The 22707-nt window shown below is 37.1% G+C and overlaps 2 protein-coding genes across 4 annotated transcripts in view; both read left to right on the top strand.

Moving 5' to 3' along the window:
- The window catches only part of LOC114644881 (MARVEL domain-containing protein 2), a 200636-nt gene extending 181976 nt beyond the window's left edge, over nt 1-18660 (top strand). For all 3 annotated transcript variants that reach the window (XM_051930099.1, XM_051930098.1, XM_051930100.1), the window contains 5 exons: nt 7064-7099; nt 10732-10877; nt 12572-12743; nt 16574-16624; nt 17143-18660. In XM_051930099.1, coding sequence (XP_051786059.1) covers nt 7064-7099; nt 10732-10877; nt 12572-12743; nt 16574-16624; nt 17143-17259 — 522 coding nt within the window. In that variant the 3' untranslated portion in view covers nt 17260-18660. The remainder of the gene's footprint in view (nt 1-7063; nt 7100-10731; nt 10878-12571; nt 12744-16573; nt 16625-17142) is intronic.
- oclnb (occludin b) overlaps nt 1-22707 on the top strand; it is a 169369-nt gene that overhangs the window by 78707 nt on the left and 67955 nt on the right. The gene's annotated exons all lie outside the window — the stretch shown is intronic.

Genomic DNA, 22707 nt, shown 5'->3' with positions numbered 1-22707 from the left:
TAGACTTATCTTGCTCAACTGAAAGAATCCTAACTCTCCTCTTTGGGTAACTGATGTTATATACCATAGATACTCGCGTATTAGTCGATCTCGCAGATAAGTCGAGTGTATTGTTTAAGCCGAAAATTACAAAATTTGTTATGACCCGCGTATAAGTTGAGGGTAAAACTTGACAGCTATCAGAGATAGAGGGCGACAATCAGCTGTTAATGGCGACAAAACTCACTGTTACGTCACTGGCATTCCCTCTGTGCTTGGAGAAATGCTAGACTCGTTGACTTGGCAACTAATCCTTGCGTGTGCGTGAGTTGCGAAATGTAAACAAAGGCAAGATGGCGTCGATATGTCACAAGGGAGCGAAGCGAGTGCAGAAAAGAAAACATTTGGCAGACGATGTTTTTGCACATTATAGCTGAGTTGGACTCTGATTTTTCAGAATCGGATTTTATTGACAGTGATCAGGAATCGAGCAAGAGAGTGAGAAGCCGGCATTCGCGCAGCCGATGCAGCTACGGCAAGGTTCGCGTGGGAGGAATACCCAGACATTGATCTGTGGGAGCCGAACTGGCTACCGGACTTCACAAGACAGCATGGCTTGCTGTTGGACACGACAGATCACCCGCTGCTGGACTACTTCAGGCTGCACTCTCCTGATGCTGCTTTTCAGCTACTGTCAGACGAGACAAACAGGTAGGCAGAGAAATTTTTTGAATCGCGGGCTGCGCTTGCATCGCATTGATAGCGTGCGTTGCCTTGGTTCTTTTGATTCCAAATCTGGTTGCACGTGGCAACTAATGGTATGTTTGTTATCCAAAACCTGTAAGAGCTAATGTTCAAATTCAAGTATTTCACAGTTTAAAGAATTATTTAATGAAATTAGAAAAAAACTAGACCATGGGATACGGCAGATGACCAGTGACTTAACACCGTGAAGCGTTGAGTTTACAATGTCATTACCCAAATTCTATGGACAATTGTGTTGCCCCGCGGATAAGTCGATCCTGTTTTTTTGAATGAATTTTAAGGCATAAATTTTTCGACTTGTACGTGAGTATCTACGGTACTATTTGAAATTGAAAAAAAACTAATTCTTCTCTTAAAGGATCTGTTCAAAACATTTTTAAAACCTGGCAGGTTCTAATCTATACATATAAAGGAGAGCTGGGATCCGTGTGGCTGTGTTTGTGGAGGGACGGAGAGTTAAGGTGGGTGCTGGAGTCACGTGATCATCTCCCCTCCCATTCATCTCATTTCATTCACTTCATTTCGCTCCGAGCTGAGCTCCGCAGCTGACGCCGTCTTGCCGTCCTTTCTCCTTTACTGATTTACTGTTTAGTAGATGCGGTGCTTACCGAATAGTATTTTTTCCTTTAGTGTTTCTACTTAGTGTTTCTTAGATGCGGTGTGCGAAAGGAGAGTTGGGATCCGAGAGACTATGTTTGTGGAGGGATGGAGAGTTAAGGCAGGTAGGGGAGTCACGTGATCATCTCCCCTCCCATTCACCTGATTTCATTCACTTCATTTCGCTCCGAGCAGAGCTCCGCAGTTGACGCGGTTAGTTCTTTCCCCTTTACTGATTTACTGTTTAGTAGACGCGGTACTTACTGATTAGTATTTGTTCCTTTAGTGTTTCTTAGTGTTTAGTAGACGCAGTGTGCCGGTGTTCCCGGCGGTGTTGCGGTTTAGTGTTACTTTCTACTTCGTTTTTGTACTTTAGTGTTTAATAATAAATAATAATAATTCATTTCATTTATATAGCACTTTTCTCAGTACTCAAAGTGCTAAAATAGTGAGTGATACTTAGCTGATAGCAGTGTAGAAGCAGCACAGCACAGCACAACGGAGCTGGTAGGACAGGCGCGTGTGGTAGCGTAGGTGAGCGACGATAGCAAGCAGCAGAAAGCACAGCAGCAGGAGGAGGAAGCAGGATTTGGATGTTCCAATACACAGCCATAAACAGTAACGCTTGGTAATTTCAGGCATGATCGCCCTGGAGCCATAAGCCAGGTTAGTATGAACATCAGATCAGTTCCTGGTCGAAGAGTACTGTAAGATGAAACGGGAGCAGATCAGCATAGCGAATATAATCACGGAGACAGATCATCCCGAGGTACTAGATCGCCAGGTACAAAGAAATGTTCATAGGTCTCGTCCCGTGATCCACAGACTCGGCTGTTCCCAGTAAAGTGGAGTCCATAAAATCTGTAAATATTAAGCCAAATCCATGCAATTCGAGTCAGCTGTATCCACGAACTATATACGTACAATAAACAAAATAAAACAAGCATAAGAAAGTGCAGAATTAAGGCGAATGTTGCGAAACGTGTTGTTAACAGGGAGGAGCGGCAACAACAAGCGTGCGCCAGCGTCCCCTCACCTGCTACAATAAAGCAGTTATAATAAAGAAGTTTAGTAGACTTTTACTTTATCTCATTTAGTGTTCTTCCCGGCGGTGTTGCCGTTTTTTAGTGTTAGTGTTTACTTAGTGTTTGTGTTTAGTGTTATGGAATGAGTGATCTTACCACTGTCAGATTTTGCAATGAATGAGTTGGTAAATAGTGATTATTTATCAACAGATCACATGAGCAAATTCAACGAAATTTTAGCTGCGCATACAATTTTCCAACCTCAAAAGGTTTTGCTAATGTGGACTCCTGACATATCTATAATGCCCATTCCACAAAATGCAAAACATATTCAAATATTACCTTCTGCAGCTACTGAACGAGTGACTCACTGGGTGTGTACCTATTATGATGGTGCTGTAATTCATGTCTATGACAGTTTAAATGCTGATAAAAAAATTCAACCTCACCGAAGAGCAGCTTCATTTCCTTCATGCTTTCTTTCCTTACAAACCTCCCATAGTTTATGAAGACGCACAGCAACAATCAAATCATACAGATTCTGGTGAATTCTCAATTGCATTTGCCGTGTGTATTTCTTTAGGTATTGACCCAAGTGATATATATAAAAAATGTAAATGTTCGTTTGTTCAAAACCTTAAATCTCCGAAAGTTCTTCACCGATTGCTTTGAAATTTTGACACAACATTGCATTCGAATACGCGCGTGTTTTTATATACATATTATATAGATGTCACACCTGTGACAGGTAAAAACATGCTTTTTTTGAAAACACAGCGCCATCTGTTGGACGTAAAAGCAACACACACTATACTAAATATTTTACGATTCTGTTTCAATGTTTCGATCAAATACATTTGTAAGTACGTGAATAAAGGCAGCGACATGGCAGTTTTTGGCGTGCAACCAGAAAGAAGTGATAGGAATAGGGTCATACATATCGATGAAATCGCACAGTATTAGGCTGGAAGAAACATAAGCAGCAATGAAACTGTATGGCGAAGTCTTTCATTTCCCATACATGAACGAAGTCCAGATGCTGTTCACTTAGCAGTACATCTAGAAAATGGACAACGTGTTTATTTCACAGCTGCAAATGTGCAACAAATAGCCCTGAATCCACCGACTACAACGTTAACAGCTTTCTTTACGTTATGTCAAAATGACGTGTTTACGAATACACTGCTGCATTCGGAAGTGCCTACGTATTACACATGGAATGCGAGTAGAAAATCATTTGAACAACGCAAGCGAGGAGAGCGAGTCAACGGACAACCTGGCATATTCAAAGAAACTACGATAGACAGACTGTACACCGTGCATCCCAATCAAGATGAATGCTTCTTTGTTCACATGCTGTTGGTAAATGTGCCCGGTCCAACGTCTTTCTAGCAATTGAGAATTGTCAACGGCGTTACACATGCCACTTTCCGAAGTACATGTCAAGCTCTGAATTTATTGGAGAACGACCGACACTGGGATGTATACATTACACGTCACATCCAAATCAAATTCGTGGATTGTTTGCAATGATATTGACCGCCTACTCTCCTTCATCTCCAACACAGTTATGGGAGAAATATAAATCATACATGGCTGAAGATACTTTCCGTCGAATACGCAAGTAAAATTTAAATATAAATATGGATTTCACAGCAGAAATCTACAACTAAGCGTTGATAATGATTGAAGATTTGTGCTTAGAAATCGCGAACAAAGTTCTCAATCAATTGGGAATGCCATCACCGAATCGATCTGCTGCTGCTTCGTTCGATGTAGAATTGCGTTGTGAACAAAATTACAACACGGGTGATCTTTTGCCGTATGTGCAATCAAATATTCCTAAGCTAACGCTTCAGCAAAAAGGCATTTACGATCAAATAATGCAAACTGTCAATAACGGGGTTGGAGAAATCTGGAAATTGGGAACGGAAAGGTGCCGGTTGATCCGACCTCAGGGCGAATTTCATTGCCTCATAACTTCTGCAATTTAGTGACATCAAAAGAAGAATTGGTTGAAAAAGTATTTCCCAATATTCAAACCAATTATAAGAATCACGATTGGCTGAGTGAACGAGCTATTCTTGCGGCCAAAAACAAAGACGTCTACGAACTTAACAGTATTATTCAGTCTAACATTCTGCACAGACAATGGAACAACAAAAAATATTGTATACCCACAAGCATTGTGAAATTAAGCATATTAGAAACGTGCGCTTTCTCTTTTCTTTCTTTTCCATTTAACCAGATTGAGCCACAGCAAAGCTATCTATATATATATATATATCTCTATCTATATATCTATATATATATATATATATATACTAGTCATTTAGCCCGTTACAATAACGAGCGCTAGAACAGTAGTGCATAAACATTAGTAGGAACAGTCTATATTAAATGGCAAGGGACTTTGACCTCATTCTTTTTGTTGGTCGTATTTTTCTTTCTTTCAGCCTTTCTTTTGTTGATGTTTACTTGCTGAGCTGACCGTTCTTCGTGGGCTGCCGCCGTGTATTGTGTGTCTTTAATTTTCTGTGACAGTAATACTGTCTTGTACGGCTCTATTCAATAAGGGCGCTTACAAAAAGGCGAGCTTCAAAAGGGCGACCTCAATTGAGCGCGGCGAATAAAGGTGTTCGTAGATAATTTAGTTCAAATGGCTCTGGAATATGTGAAGAGCAACAAAGGTGCAGATCTTTATTTATGCGCGCCTTTATTCGCTGCGCCCAACTGAGGTCGCCCTTTTGAGGCTCGCCTTTTTGTGCGCGCCCTTATTGAAGGATACCGGCTTGTACGTCCGCTGGCTTGTACGTCCGTAATATACCTTTAATTTTCTCTGGCGGTAATACAGGCGTGCGCGTCGGTAATATGCTTTTAATCTCCTCTGACAGTAATACTGGCTTGTATGTGGCTGTAATATGCGTCACTGTATTGTGTACCTTTAATTTCCTCTCGCAGTAATACTGGTTTGTATTTCCGTAAAATGCCTGCAACTTTCTCTGGCAGTAATATCGTGCATCGCACCGTGCCCCGCGCATACGCACTTCACCAGAAGACACCCACACACGGACACCTGGACGCACATAGGGATTTTATATATATATATAGATTGTCTGTCTGTCTGTCTGTCTGTCTCTATCTCTATCTCTCTATCTATATATCTATACTAATAAAAGGCAAAGCCCTCACTGACTCACTCATCACTAACTCTCCAACTTCCTGTGTAGGTAGAAGGCTGACATTTGGCAGGCTCATTCCTTACAGCTTACTTACAAAAGTTAAGCAGGTTGCATTTCGAAATTCTACACGTAACGGTCATAACGGTCGGCAACGTCCGCCATGTTAAACTTTCTTATTTATGGCCCCATCTTCACGAAATTTAGTAGGAGGCTTCCCTGCGCTAACCAAAACTGATGTACGTACTTATTTCGGTGGTATGACACCACTGTCGGCCACCATATTGAACTTTCCAACGGTCTTTGTTACTTAATGGGCCCATCTTCAAGAAATTTGGTACACGGGTTCCCAACGATAACTGAATCCTACTTACGTACATATATATGTCCATAGCCTGCAGCTCGGTCCACACTCTGAATCTTCCAGGCACTCCTGAGCATAATCTAATTTTGAAGGTTGGGGCTGAGAAACTTACAGCCACCGAAACTTTGTAATGGCATGAGACTTCAGGTCACATGCCTGCAAAAGAACCTAATTGAGGCAACTATTTTTACTGGCGGTGGCTCAGGGGAGAGAGTTTTTATTCCTCGCATCCCCGTTATACCTGATCTCACATTTCAATTCAAACACCTCCAATTTCCAGTAAGGCTCTGCTTCGCAATGACAATTAAGTCTCAGGGACAGACCCTACAAAAGGTTGTCATTGATTTGAGGCAAGATTGCTTTTCACATGGCCAACTATACGTTGCATGCTCAAGAGTAAACTCAGCGCACAGCTTGGTTATATTACAACCGGAGGGGCGATACAAAAGAGATCCTTAACAAATAATTATTGGTACATTTTCCCTCAGTTTATTACTTAAAATTTTAAAGCAGTACTTCGCCGCTGCGAAGCGCGGGTATTTTGCTAGTCAATAATATTTTACAATAAGCAAATAGACTCCTTTCCCTGTATGCTACTCTCAAAAGTTTTACTCTCGCTGTTGGCCTTTCTAATGGATGGGGGTTGAATTGAGTTTAGTTTTGTTAAGTTTGACTTGATTGTATGGAATGTTACATGCTTTAAATAAATTCAATAAAAGTCAAAAATTGCCAGCATGATATGGGATGTGACGTATCTTTTGCAAACTTCCCTATTTGGAAAAGGGGCATGTCACCACAGTTTCACACTCCAGAGATACTGTTTCGTCTTTCCACACAACACTTCGCAGCTGTATTATTCAGGGTACTTCAACAATATCCAGTACCTAGGGCAATTCTGCCTGAATATTTTTCATGCTTTGCAGACTCAGTTGAATCAGTGAATCAGCCACAAAAAGTTGCACAAATGATACATACATTTTTGAAATGGTCAAGTAGACATGTTTATGTGTTGCAGGTATAATTTATAACATTTTCAACCTCTTTTTTTGACTTTTCAGGCAATAACATGCATGAATATACCAGCAATGTTAACTTAATTATTAGTGATACAGTATGTAGTTTTGACTTTCTTTTTCTTGCTTTCTTTTTTTTAGATGAAGTCAACTCAGATAACTGGACAAAATGCAATGGTAATTATTTATTACTTCTTAATATATAAGCATTATCTACTATGAGTAAACTGCTGTTTCTACTTGAACATGCTTTTTAAAGATTTCTGTTTAGGCTAAATCATAAGGAGCTTTAATTCTTCCTTCTTAATACATTCATAATTCATAATTATTTAAGGCTTAAATTATAACGTGTTTTGGTTCTATTTACTTTTAATTTATTTGGCATTTGAATTTTGCTTCAGACAATGTTTTAAATTTGGAAAATCACCCACATCTTCAGATCCAATTACTGAAAATGTTATATGCTAAATTCTTGTGTTGTAGGTAGTTTTTGTAGCCAAATTTTACACGATCACACCTTCCTTCTTCATTCACTTCACATTAACTTCTGACTGTAGGTTTGAGAAGAATGTGAGGTCCGTGTCGATTTGCTACTCTATTTGCACACACTCAATTAAAGAGTTACACTCATTAAACAGCAAAGAAAACATGAAATATTAAATAAGACATTCTTAGGGGAAAATATACTTTTTGATTTTCAGTTTTATTGTCATACCTCTAATACTCATGGGAGTGTAAGATCTTGCCTTTAATTTTTATCTTCATTGTGGTTTCTTAATATTACTCATCACTCAGAAGATTAAAAATTATAAGCAATTGTAATGAGTTTAAAAAAGTGAAGTAATAGTAAACTGGTTGTGCACAGTTAAGACACCATGTTCAAAAAAGTTCAAAGCTTTTTTGGTGCATTATCAAGATGTCAACCAACTATAGTTTAACACTAGAATTACCAAAGCCTATGAAAAAACTTGTAAATCCGGCCCACCTTAAATCCCTTTGCACCTATCCGTCAGCGTCTCCACATTTTGGTGCATGGTGGTGTTTCTTTTGTACTCCAGGACATGCAGAGAAAAGAATAGTACAGAGTGGTCAGTTCCGCACTATATGCAATCAACAAATTCAAATGTTAACAGTTCCCACACACAAAAGGACCATCCTTCCTACATTTACGACATGTGTACATGTTCACCCCTCTCTATGCTGTGGTTCCTATTACATTGAAGAGGCCACGGACTGAATTTGCTTTCCTGGGGGACGCAGCGGTCTTGGAACAGAAGCTTGTTGATGCAAGGTGAGCCATGAACACTCTTCTTTCCTCAGTGGCCCCATGCATGCCTTGCACAGTACATGTGCGTTGATCACCTCCAGATCAAGCATGTTGTAGCACACATCAAGTGGCTACCCACGTGTTCCTGCTTGCACTGAATAAGCTCACGCCTTCTGGTCCATGATGTCAACGCAACATCGGGGAAAAAAAGAAAGAGACAAATATATGCTTTAAAAATTTGTCATAAATAACTCTTTCTGATTGCTGTAATTTTTAAATTTCCTCTAATTTCATCTTCTTTGTTTGTGAACAAAGCTAAAACATTGTAGATCTAAGCATAAAAACATCATACCTTTCCAAATTTGACAAGTGAATCAGTTATACAAGACCTGAGAGGTGAGGTGAGGTGTATAATTTTGTAATAAGCACAAACGTTTTCATAGATTAACATTTTTGTAAAGTTAGTAATTTCAAAAATGTCTAATAGAAAAATGATAAACATGGTCTCCACTGAACACCATTACATGCCATTTGCTTCAGATCACTTCAGTTCAAGATATTTTATCATATATCTTGAAATACAATGAAACATATTTGTTACTAACCTGGTACAGAAACATTAAAAAAACAGTTATAGTACAGGACATAGTACAATGACATAAAGCACCAGATATATATTAGTAATCAAAATAATATCAATAAACATACATTTTAATAAATATACAATAGCATCTTCATCAAATTTTATAAGTTTTAGATATAAAAATACAACATGCAACAAATAAACTTTACAAATAACAAAACATCACTGCTCTCAGTAAGCACTGAATTAGAAAAATAAGTGGTGGTGGCAAGTTTAGCAGACACGATATGTGAGTTAACAGTTTAATATTCTAGGGATAAAAATTTTTTCAGTTCTACTGGTATGGCAGAGAAGTTGCCATATTGTTTGCTGGAAGAGGGAGAAGCAGTTGGTTTGTTAGTGTTTGTTGAGCCATTGACAGTGAAAAGTGTTTTCTTTAGTAATTCCTTGTGTTAAACTTCCTGTGTGATTGGTAGCATTCAGTGAGAAATTTAAAAAAAAAATTTTAAATCTTCCCTGTGGGCTGACACATTTGTATTAATAATTAATTTGTACGGGGGTCTGCTGGGTCCGCTGCTCCTCCGCATCGAGAGGAGTCAGATGAGGTGGCTCGGGCATCTGATCAGGATGCCTCCTGGACGCCTCCCTGGTGAGGTGTTCCGGGCATGTCCAACCGGGAGGAGGCCCCGGAGAAGACCCAGGACACGCTGGAGGGACTATGTCTCCCGGCTGGCCTGGGAACGCCTTGGGATTCCCCCGGAAGAGCTAGAAGAAGTGGCCGGGGAGAGGGAAGTCTGGGCATCTCTGCTCAAGCTGCTGCCCCCGCGACCCAACCTCGGATAAGCGGAAGAGGATGGATGGATGGATGGATTAATTTGTATTGATGTATCATTTGTATTTTTTATCAGACTCATTCCTGTTGTGTTGTCAGCAAAACTGATAACAAATGTTGAGGCATGCTTGGTGTCACAAGCAGCATGTGTGTGAACAGGGAAAACCTCAGAGGGGTGAGCACCCATGGCTGGTAGATGTGCATTTCCCTACCCACCCAATGTCAATCATATCACAGGGTCAGGATGTTGGTAAAGAGTCTTTGTCATGTGATGTTACAGACTCAAAGCACAATGTAAACACCAGGCACCTAGAAGATTAAATCTTTTCTATTGTTGTATTTGTTAGGTGGCTGTGTGGTCGGGTAAGCAGAATATATTAAACAGAAATTAATTTATTCTGTCAGTAACAACATACTGTAAGTTAGACAGCATTTGAATACTAAGAAGTAACAAAAGGGTGTGTAAATCACACAGGTGGTGGTTATTAGAGTCACAATATGCTCAGAAATATACATTTTCACCTTGCAGATCATTTATAAAAATGAAATTATGTACCTGTAACAGAGAAACTAAATAATCAACCATATTAACATTAACTATCAATAATTTTAACTTTGCTTTCATAGTAAGTTAGAGCCCCTTTAAATGGTAGATATCTAACAGGTTATTGGTAATATTCTGTAACTAACATAATGATAACACAAAAGAATGATTACTATATAAAGTGTATGAAAACCTAGTGTGGTTGTGGGTGAATGCATGTGTATGCCTCGAGATGGCCTTGCGCCCAGTGTTGTCAGAATAGATTCCACCCGTTTCCCCAATCCCAGACACTGAACTGGGGTAAGGGGTGAGAATGATTTAATGTATTTATGTATACATAAAAACAAACATATGCTAATGTGATGAAAAGTGGTCTTTTTGTTTTCTGGTCTATCTACTGCAGCTTACTCTACAGTGTTATTTAGGCTTCTCTCTCTCTCTCTCAAATCCTGATACCTTCCTAATCTATTTTTCTAGTACAATTTCTTAGCTTGTAGCATTTGTTAATTGGAGACCTGCTACTTACCTTTAGTAGGCCTATTGATTTGTTTTAAAGGTATATTAAGTTTTGCTTTTTTACAAGGTCTCAGAAGTTCCCGATGGGCAAATGAAACCTCAAAGAGTTGTTCACAAAGAGTACAAAGATGTGGAGGTAAAACCAGAAATTCTAAATGGGCATATTCCTTCAGGATACATCCCCAAGCCTTTAGTGATGCCAGATTATATAGCGTAAGTACCAAAAAAAATTATTTTTGTGGTAAACGTTTATTTTTACTTTTTCCTTGAACAGTTTTAATTGAAACATTTTGTGCAGTTACATATTGCTTTTATCCATAGATTGAGTTTAATTATGCTAATATTTGTTGAAATTGTTTATGGGTAAATATCTATTGGATTTTAAGGTAACAATACTTTTTAATGTTACATTATTTCTCCTTTTTGTTACATTCCATCCTCCCTTTAATATTCACCATATAAGATGTTTGCACCTAGGGTCAAAACCTGAGCCTGCACAGTGTGGCAGTGATTAAATTCCTTATAGTTCTGTCAAAAGCCTTTTCAGTATTTAGAGGTAATGCTAACCTTGGATGTTCTAACACAGAGTAAATGATGTTAATTAAGTAATAAAGACTGAAATACAGGTGTTTTTAGTTAACCTAGGTTACTCCTCTGAAATAATAGAGGCAGTACTTGTAGAAAGCTGGAAAGTGTTTTAGCCACACGGTATCGGTGTCAGTGTTTAGGGGTGAATTGGGTCTATTAGAATAACAAATTATAGGATTTTTATTTTATGTTGTTGCAATGGTATCTCATTTTATCGATGCTCTTTGTTATAATTTTGATTCAGATTTTTTTTTTTACTTTTTCTATACTTCATATATGGAGGGAGCATAATTTTAACTTAAAAAAGAAAAACAAGCAAATTTAACTTTTCAACTGAAGAAACACATTTTAATATTTTGAAAACATGTTTTGAGCATTTTTGGAAAGGTGTATGTCCATACATCTGTGTGCTTCTTTGTCTCTGTGGGGGGGAGGGGGGGTGTAGTTTTGTTCATCACTACTCTCAAGTCACAGCATCACAAACACGCAAATTTTACTTTGGATTAGTTTAGTAAAACTGACACTAAAATGAGATTTTACAGATGATTCCACAATTGCAACATTCAGTTAAAAGATTTTTTTGAGGTTTTCGAGTTTTTTATGTAGTTTATGCTTGTTGTTTATTAGGGTATTCTACCTTCATGTTTATTAACAGAAACTTAACTTTTTACACATTTCAGTTACATCTCTGCAGTATCATCTCAATATATATAAAATCCAACATCTGTCTGTCTATATGTCTGTCCGTTTTTCACAAGAGAACTTCTTAACGGATTTAGATCAGGATTTTTTCTATAATTTGCTTGAACATTCCGGTTGATTTTGCGACTTCTCTCATTACGTTATGTATCATAGTTTGCTTGCAGTACCAATTTATTTGCTCAAATCCGAGAGACTTGTAGCGGACCGCAAGCCTCGGGGCTTACCTTACCTCCGCTTAGCTAGCGAACGAGAGAACTACTCAATGGATTTAGATTGGATTGTTTTTTATAATTTGCTTGAACATTCCAGTTGATTTTGCAACTTCTTTCATCACGATAAGAATCATAGTTTGCTTGCAGGAGTGATATATTCGCTCTAATCCGAGACAGAGGCTGTAGGCCGAGGGGAGGGGGAAGCGTGATTTCAGGAGTGGAGAACTGGGCAGGGCCTTCCTCACTGTCCTGTTTCACTACTGCGTGGGTGGAGCCGCAGGGGACGGCTAGTTCTTTTCTTAAACAAGACAGTACACCCAACAGATGACTGAGTAGTCTGTCTAGAAATTTACCTATTAAAATTTTGTTTCTGTCCTAATGCTGATCTTCTCTGTCTCCTAACAGAAAATACCCCACCATTCATAGTACTGAAGAGCGAGATCGTTATAAAGCTGTGTTCAATGATCAGTACTCTGAGTATAAAGAACTTAATGCAGAGGTCCAAGCAATGAGCAAGAAAATCGCAGAACTGGATGCTATGGTGAAAAAGCTGCCTCATTTTTCTGAAAACAAAATGGTTGGTTTCATTCATAAAATTTTAACTGATGCAGTGTTTGTGGTGAATATTTTACTGTTGCTCTTAACCCAAATGGCACTCAGAAAATCAAATTATTAGTATTCATTGAATATTAAAGTATATTTATTTTCCCTGAATTTTATTTCTGTTATCAGTGAGAAAAGCGCTATATAAATGCAAAGAATTATTATTATCACTGCAGTATTTTAATGTTTTTGTTTTTGCCTTTCTTAAAAGCCTTTTTTAAAGCTGTTATTGAAGCAATATTTTATATCATTAATTATAAAATTGTTTCACATTTAACACACAGTGATTAGGCTTTTATCAAGTAGTAGTAGATAAGTAGTAGTAAGAGCTGGGCTTAAAAAAACTCAACTGGAATTATAACTGCAGCCTCAAGAACTAATTAAAATAAAATAATATAATTGGTGGCATTTGCATATTTTTTTACTTTGACAAATCCTCTCCTGCAACTGTTACTGACATCACAGAACATTCCCAGATGTGAATCGTGGTCTGTCTTCAGAATATACCGTCACTCAAACTGTTGGTGCGCTAATTATTTCAGTTAGGTAAAAAAAATTATATAAACTCAGTGTGACATGGCATTGTATTGTTTTTTTTTCTCCCCACACATTATGGAATATGAAGTACACATCCAGCATGAATTTGACATGAGGAAGTGAGAACATGCAAAGTGGCACATACAGCAGTTTACTCTCAATATTTTCACAGCAATTGCAGACATGACAATGAATACAGATGCAAGAAAAAATTGTGGGCTTTCTTTGTAAAAATAGAAAGACTGATGCAACGTGGTACTTGACCATGAATGAGGCATCTTTTAAAAGAAAAAAATATAAATTGAGTACAGCAATATTGGAATGTTGTATTGAATTAAACACACAGTTGCACATGTTCAGTCACATATATGATTTGAACGCAGATTCGTTCAAGCAAAGAAAACAGACTGTTTATTCTTATATTTGCTTATATTACCATACCATGCGAAATGCATTGTAGCCAGTGAGAATTAGTTTGATGAGTTTATAATGGTGCAATGGTCTTTTAGGTGTTTTTGAGGGCTAGGGCATCTGACAACAATGTTAATCTGATTGTTGCTAGAAATGTGACCTGAGCTGTGAGGCAACTGTACTAACCAATGCGCCACCATGCCTCCCTCAGAGGAAAATTATACCATTAGTTCTTTATCTCTCTTTTTGTCTCCTGAGCTCCGATCACTATGACTGAAGCCAGTGTCACATTCTGCCACTTTGTTGTGGGGCATATCAGACTTGTCAACTGCAGTTGCTGATCTCCTCACCAGACCTTGTAATTTTACATGAATGAAAATTTCTGGATGTGTCACATTTAGCAATCGCATAACCAACTTTACAACTCAGCCGTGCTTGCCCCTTTTGTGAAAAGCCAAAAACGTACTAACTGAGGAAGCCAGTGCTATGTTAAGGGTTTGCAGGTATGCAGAGTTCAGCCGCAATCTTCACCACTTTTTTTGCCCATTCTGTCAAGATATGTAAAATACAGGACATCAGAAAGATGTGTTTCTCTTCCTTATTCCTAATCACTGCGTTATATGCATTATACTGTACATCCTGATGAGCATTCATTGGTTGTCTCCTGTCTTGTACACAAGCCCATCCCAATGACTAAAGACAAAAGTCAAACCTGTTTGAATTTGTTAGAGTGAGGTATGGGCTGTTTGGAACTAATTTTCTTTTTTTTAATCTCATATGACCCTTGTCAACTTGTTGACAGTTTGAATTGGAAGATGTAGACAAGAACGCTTCTCGTTCAAAAATGTGGACACCTTGTGTGGTTGTACAGTCACTTTGACAAGGCTGTTGCTGTGCTTATCAAATCTGTCTTACAGTTTGAGCATGTGGCTCGTGACTTCTCAGGTATTATGTGTAATATCTAGAAACCCTCTCAGCTGTCTTCAACATGATAGCGCACATGGAGAGAATTCAATCTAGCAGCTTCACAAATTTTCTGTTTGCTAAACCAGGCGTTTCCACCTTACAGAGTTTTTTGACCATTTGCAAATATACAGAGTGGCACAGGAAAACGGGAAATTTTCAATTGACATTCAATGTATGAATAAACACATTACAAAATACATTTAATGATGAAATGTATTGTACAGGAAATGCAATTAATGATGGTAATCAATATTCTTTGTATGTTTTAAAGAAAACATCATGAAGGTGTTGTCCATTTCTTCGTACACATTCTGACAGGCTTTTGTGGAAATTTTGCATTGCTCAACTTAACATGTCAAGGGGAATGCCAGCAATTGTCTCTTCAGCCTTCCTTTTTAGTTCAGCAATGATTGCAGGACATGTGCGGTACACTTGGCTTTTAAGATGTCCCTACAGAAAAAAAATCATAAACCGTGAGATCTGGGGATCTCGGAGGCCATGGAATGTTACTGTTGTATGAAATGACATTTCTTCCAAACAATCGTTGAATAGCTGCCATCGATTATTGGGCAGTATGCGAAGTGGCTCCACCTGGGGGCTTATTTTTTAAGGCTGAACCTATTTCTTCGAAATTACACGGTCTTGTTGTAATTGCATGAGCAGACGGGACATGATCATGATGTCCTAACTGGTAATGATGCTGAAATTCCCTTTGCCCTTTAACCACTATTATTAAAGGCTTTCACAGCGAACGCTCGTTGCGCACCACTCCACTGCTAAAGGCAAGGGGTTCTAAATGAGGTCGCATTGGTCCCAAATAACTGCCAACACCCAAGGGTCGCCAACACCTAGTTCCAAAATTTCCCATTTCCCTGCACCACACTGTATTTTTACCTTCTGATTAGTTTGTTACATGATTCCAGAGATGCTACACAGGACCATTCAGTCTCCAGATTGGTAGAGTGAGATCTGTGGTTGCATACATGGTGTTGACTAAGGTCTGTTAGTGTGATTGTTGAGCTCCACCAACATTACATCTTATATACTCTCCTTTTTATGATTATCATGGATAGGATGTCAAGTTGTAGCCGATGTTTGGAGGGTATTTCCTTTTGGGACCTTAGAGCGTACCCCCCTGTTGTGTGAAGATGATGATATCCTCTTAACTTTATTAGAAAGATCTCTGGCTTGCAGCTGAGTGTGATGTGCTTGGGATGAGAACTAGTTTATAGTTCTGTCTTGGAGAAGGGTGGTTTGTTCCCCTCTAATAAGTGGTGAGGGGCCGTTCTAGGTTGAGTTCAAAGTACCTCAGGGTCTTGTTTGTAAGTAATTGTAAAAGAGACAATAGAAGTAATCAGTGAATTGGTAAAGAAGAACCAGAATGTAGTGGTCAAGCAAGAGCGGAGTCTATGAAAAAAGCTGTTGATTTGTCAGTATAGTGATTAAAAAGAATAAGATTTCAAGTAAAAGCAGCACAATTATGGTTCCTGTGAAGGGTTGCTGAGCTAAGTTCTTGTGACAGAGTGAGGAGCTCTGTGATACTGTATATGTGGAAGGACCGTGGAGTAGGACCACTGTTTCTACAGATAGCATTGAGACAGTTGAGTTGGTCTGGGCATGTAATTAGGATGCTATCTGGGTGTTTTCCACAGGAGGTATACAATTAGACAAGACCAAGAGACACAGAACATATTGGAGGGTTTGCATCTCTTGTCCATCTTGGGAGCATATGGGCATTTCATAGGAAGGATTGAAGGAAGTTGTTGGGGGATAGAGAAGTTTGATCAGCCTAGCTGAGTATGTTGGTTCCTCAGTTCTTACCAGGAAAAATCAATTAAAAACAATAATAATGACAACTATTGATGCACTCTTCTATATACTTTCTTTTAGGAGCATGAACGAATTAATAAAATTCTTGAAGAATTTCAAAGAAAAAAAAATGTAAGTAGTGTAAAAATCTAATATATGTAAGGATGCTTTAAACAGTCAATAATACATATTACTGAATGCTGCCAATTTTTCATCATAGTTAATGCATGTATTTTATATTGATTCCAAGGGGAAAGTCAGAAATTATTGTAATTATTATTTTAAGAAATTATTGCATTGTTAGGTTAAAAGATATTTTGAAAAGTTTAATTAGAAATTAAAAAAAAACCTTGATTTCTAGAATACCTAGATAAACTAGAGCCATTTTCTGCCTACATTCCCGTTCAGTGTTGTTTTAAATTTGTAAAAGAAGAGTCACATTTTTTTGCTCTGTTTGTGTATCCTAAACTGACCAGGTACGAGAAAAAAATCATATTTGTTTTTATAATTTATTTGTCGATTCAGAAATCACACATTCAGGCATAATTATGGAGCAGAGTATTGCACAAATTAAGCTTTTTTCAATAATAGTGCTATATATATGTTTGCTTTTATTTACAGTTTACTTTTTTACTATTATTTTTTAATAGGATCCTTCATTCTTGGAGAAAAAAGAGCGGTGTGAATATCTGAAAAATAAATTATCCCATATCAAACAAAAAATTCAAGAATATGATAAAGTTATGGACTGGAATGATGGCTACTGATAATTAAAATGATCAACAGTAAGCAAATTGCAGACTACCAGAACCTGTCAAACTGAAGAGTCTGTGTAAATTTGTGCTTTATGTACAGTTTTACTAGTAAACACAGAGTACATGCTATATTAAGTTCTTGTTAATAAATTACAGTTTTTGCATAAAACCTCAACTACTTAAAATAATTTTTGTTTGATTAACAAATAATCTTACAGAGGCCCTTGCTGTTAAACTAAATATGTAAGAGTTACAGTATATTATATTATATATTATATTTTATATATATGTATGTATATATAAAACCCCATTTGAAGTGTTGTTTTTACCTTACTATAGTTTACTAAAAATAAAAACTACATGAACATGCAAAAAATTAGAAGATGTTGATTAATGATTTCAGTTTTTAAACTGACATGTTTACAAACCAAAATATATTTGTAATAACAATTATTACACTTTTTACTATTTAGGGTTGCCATATAATAAAATATTCTGTTACTTTATTGGAAAAATAGTTCAAACAGTGTAATTGTATTCAACCTGAAAAAAAGCTTCACTTCCAGATTACTTATGCTTGGTCAGATGTAGAACAAGAGAATTTTACAGGTAAAAGAGGCAATATTGAGTGATTAGACACCAGAACTGTTTTATTGCCATTCTGCTTATTAGAAAATGTTTTTCATAGATAAGGAATTTCTTCTTTCACTGTGAAAATGGATGCATATTCATCATATACTGTATGTAAGGCATGATGACAAACTTGTACAACATCTACAGTAAACTTCTAGGTTTTGTTGTATTAAGTATATGTACACATATGTATAAAAAATGTATAAAAAAATAGTATGATGGGGGGATCATGTTTGATGTCCAGCTGCAGTGATAATCGGAAATGCCATGTTTGTCTTGCTATGTTTTGCAAACATCTTTATTAAAGTCAGATTTAACAGGATTAGTGTGTGGTATCCAAGTAAAATTTACTTGTACCTTATTTGTAAATAGCATAATGTGTTATTGAATGCTCAGGTCTAATGTACAAATTACATTTTTTTACATTCAGGAATTTATTAAAAATGAAATTTACAAAAGTTCATTAACCTGCACCACTGATTTAACCATATGATGTTTAATATATTGAGCTTTAATATGGAAGACATTATGCATTTATGGTGTAAGTTGTATGTGCTGTGTAGTCATTCAAAGGCTCTGGGAAATTACCATTATACTGTAGTTTGTTGTTCTTGAGTTGGAGCTTAAATAGTGAGATATTTTATATGCCAGTGATCTTTAAGGACACTACCAAAAGTGTCATTATGTAAAATACTGGAAATTATTTTGCAGCTGAAATTATATTCTATCAATTTTATTTTTTTTTAAGATGCAAATAAAATGTTTTTATTCATGTTTTGACCAGTTTGCAAATCATGTGTGATTTTTTTTTTTTTGCTTGGCTTTTTTGTCTAACCATTAAAGTTAATGCCTTTTGCTAATCATATGGATCTCTGTTTGGAAAGCATTGATCTTTGTATCATTCATCCTCTAGAGCCAGATCGAATTTTAGCTTATTTTTTCAGTTCTGCATCTGCTGTTGTTTAACCACATAAGTGAGAATTTGTACTTAATGGGAAAGAAAGGAAAACAATATGTGCACACCTGGATTAGGGCATTTTATTCCATTCTTCCTGGCAGATCCTCTGAGACTCCTTTATACTGAATGGGAAGAGTCTGTAAACTGCCATCTTCAGGTCTCTCTACAGATGTTCTGTGGGGTTTAAAGGCTGGGCTTTTGCTGGGCACTCAAGGACAGTTAGACTTTCCTGAAACCACTCCAGTTATGTCTTGGCCGTATGTTTTAGGTCATTGTAGTGCTATAAAGTGAACCATCCAGCCTGAAGCCACGTTCACGTTCTTCAAAGACCTCCCTGTGTTTAGCTGATTTTATCCTTCTCTCAATTCTAACCAGTCTGCCAGTACCTGCCACTGAGGAGCACCCCCATTACATGATGTTGTTACCAATAGCCTTTTATTAGTCAGTTGATGAACAGTGCCCGATTTTTGCGAAACATTGTGCTTGGAGTTCTGCCCAAAAAGTTTAATTTTTGTTTCATCAGACCAGAGAATCTTTTTCCAGTTGTGCTAAGAGTTCTTTAAGCTGTCATATGCCTTTTACTCAAGAGTGGCTTCCATCTAGCCACTCTGCTGTTAATGGCTTATTGATGGAGTGCTGCTTAAATTGTTTTCCTCCTGACAGGTTCTGCCATCTCAGCAGGGGATTTCTGAAGCTCTGTTAGAGTGACCATCGTGTTCGTGTGTTCACCCTGACCAAGGCCTTGCTGCTTGGTTACTCACTATAGCTGGATGGCCAACTGTAGGAAGAGTCCTGGTGGTTCAAGATGTCTTCTATTTTACAGTGATTGAAGCCATTGTGCTCCTGGGAACACTGGGAGCTTTAGAAATTGTTTTATTCCCTTGCTCCATGCTTCACCACAATTTTACTGTGGAGCTCTACAGAGCATTCTTTGATTGTCTGATCTTCATGGCTTGATTTTTGTCCTGACATGTAGTGTTAATTGTGAGACCTTATGTATACAGCCGTGTGACTTTTGCTGAACTATGTCTGTAATTGATTCAGTTTGCCACAGATGGACTTCATTCATCTTCTAGACACACTGCAAGAATAATTAAAGGAAACAGGATGCACTTGGTCACATTTTGGAGTACTATAGCAAAGGGTCTGAATACTTATATAAATGAGAGATTTCAGTTTTTGATTTTTAATAAGTTTGCAAATCTTTCTGAAAACATATTTTTCACTTTGCCGTTTTGGGTTTTTGAGTGTAGATTGAAAAATTGCAGATTTATCTATTTAAGATTAAATCTGCAACATGATAAATTGTGCAAAAAGTAAAGGGGCCTGAATATTTTCTGAATCCACTGTATATTTAAGATATTATTTTTGTCTCGTTAGTGCTTATAGTTATTTATGAATCAGCTGCTGAATTTTCAGTAAGAGCCCATTGCCTTTGTCAAATGTAATATTTCCAATGCTATCATAAACTCCAAACTTGATAATAAATGTTCAAGATCACCCCACCTTGATCTCTACAAAATATAAATACATAAACATTAACTAAATGAAGAGTTTAATTTTCGGATCTTCAAAAAAGAAATTCACACAAATTATTTAAATCACACAAATTAAGTCACATAAATTCTTACTACGAACATAGAGAAACTAATACGATCTCAACACATCAGCTATATAAAAAAAATAAATTAATAATGTATGCAGCTGTAAATTTATGCATCAAGTACAGTATATGTTTTATGTCTTACTTTATGATTTTTAGAAGTTTACTTTGTACCATTTTTATATTTTTTATTCTTCATCAGTGCAAATTTATCTTTACTGCCATTATTACTTACCCTAATTATCTTTTTAATATGATTTCCTCTGCCTTAATTGGTATAGTCTATATTTAAATTCTCATAGCATTCTAAATTCTAATATTATTATATTATTAATAATATTATAATAATAATAATTATTTATAATCAACAACTGCATACTATTTAAAACTATGTTGTGAAATGTAAAATGGGAGTAGGCTTCAAATGTCAAAAATCATAGATTGCCAACTTGGCTGAACATTTTTGAATAAATTAGGGTGGGGATTTTACTTGTGTGCGGTTACTTGCATGTCACAAAGGGGCGTGTTAATGGACTAGGAGACTTGATTTGATGAGCTCTTGCCTTATTGGCTGTGGATGGTCATTTTTTTGTATTTTTTCCCCCCCCCAAAAGTACCTAAGACTTATTTTCTGGAAGGTTCAGTATACAAACACTTTCAGCTTTCAAGGAGGAGAAAATGTCATTTGAGGAATACTAACATCATACAACTGTTTGAATTAAGTTATGAACTGCAGAAATTAAAGACTGGATAAAGGTGACTTTCATTTGGATGGCCATGATCTGAAACAAACTTTAAAAGAAAGATATGCTATTGTACCTCACTTCACTCATTAACATCTCTAAAGAAGATGCACGGTTTTTATGAAAAATGTCATATACTGTATATTACAGTAGTAAAAATAAACAAGTAGGACAAAAATGAAAATATGTGCAAACTCAAATAGCCTGTTGTAGTGTGTTAAACAAACCAGGAAAATCAATGTTATTAAAATTACTATCCTTCCAAAGTGTTTAATTTGAAGTTTATCCCAATATAGTTTGTATCAACAAGCCATTCTTTTAAAAAATTAACACAAATTACTGTACATATAGAAAAGTGTTTACTTAAAATTGGTAATCTACACATACTATAGAAGTATTATAAACGCATGAGAAAGTAAGTATTGTATGTTTTTATTATTCTGTATAAGCTAGAAACCACCAATATTTAATATGCCAAAGGTTAGATATGCAGGAGAACTGGGAAGGATGCCCCCCTTCTTTTAGAGAGGGAATGTGAACTTTCTAACTATAAATATTGGTGGCAACTGCTGAGCTAGTAGGGAGTAAAGATAAGCCTTGTCAGACAGACATGATGGACAGAGGGGATTTTGATTTTAAGAAATATTAGTGGAATCAATTAGAGGCAGGAATAGAACAGTGGAATGTTAGGAGTCAGATGAGGATTAATAATGACTTGTATGATAAGAATTGTAGTAATTGTAAGAGTTGCCCATGGCTGGGCGCTCATTCCATCAGAAGTGAGACTGCATGTGCACCGTACAATAAATCTTTATTCAGCTGCCTGTCTTGAGACTCCGAGTGCCTTCTTTGGGGCTGAGGGTGCCTCTGCCTCCCTGCTTCTACATATACAGTATTACTTTGATTGGAAAGGAAAAATTAAGAAAAAACATGATGCCTAAAGCATGATGCGCCATTGCATTTGCTAGACTTCAGGTTACTCCTGGGAAATGTAAATACATAATATGACCTTATGGGGAGTATGCATTAGCAATTAACTTGTACTTGTTGGCTAGTGCTAGCATTAGATGAGAACATCATGCATTTCTTCATTCATATATGCTTTGGTCTGAGCACCAATTACCACCTACTACAGACTACTAAGTAGAAAACCAGTCATTCAGCACTCAGGTAGCATAGGAAATACTTGAATGCAGAGTAATTCTCATTAGTTGCACCCTTTAAAGGCAATCGTATCTTTCCACCATACCTTCTTCTTTTGGCTGCTCCCGTTAGGGGTTGCCACAGCAGATCATCTTCTTCCATATCTTTCTGTCCTCTGAATCTTGTTCTGTTACACCCATCACCTGCATGTCCTGTCTCACCACATCCATAAACCTTCTCTTAGGCCTTCCTCTTTTTCTCTTGCCTGGCAGCTCTATCCTTAACATCCTTCTCCCAATATACTCAACATCTCTCCTCTGCACATGTCCAAACCAGAGCAATCTTGCCTCTCTGACTTTGTCTCCCAACCGCCCAACCAG

The sequence above is a fragment of the Erpetoichthys calabaricus genome, chromosome 7 (assembly GCF_900747795.2).
Source record: "Erpetoichthys calabaricus chromosome 7, fErpCal1.3, whole genome shotgun sequence".
In the NCBI taxonomy this organism is placed as follows: Eukaryota; Metazoa; Chordata; class Cladistia; order Polypteriformes; family Polypteridae; genus Erpetoichthys; species Erpetoichthys calabaricus.
This window is presented reverse-complemented; position numbering and strand designations above follow the sequence as displayed.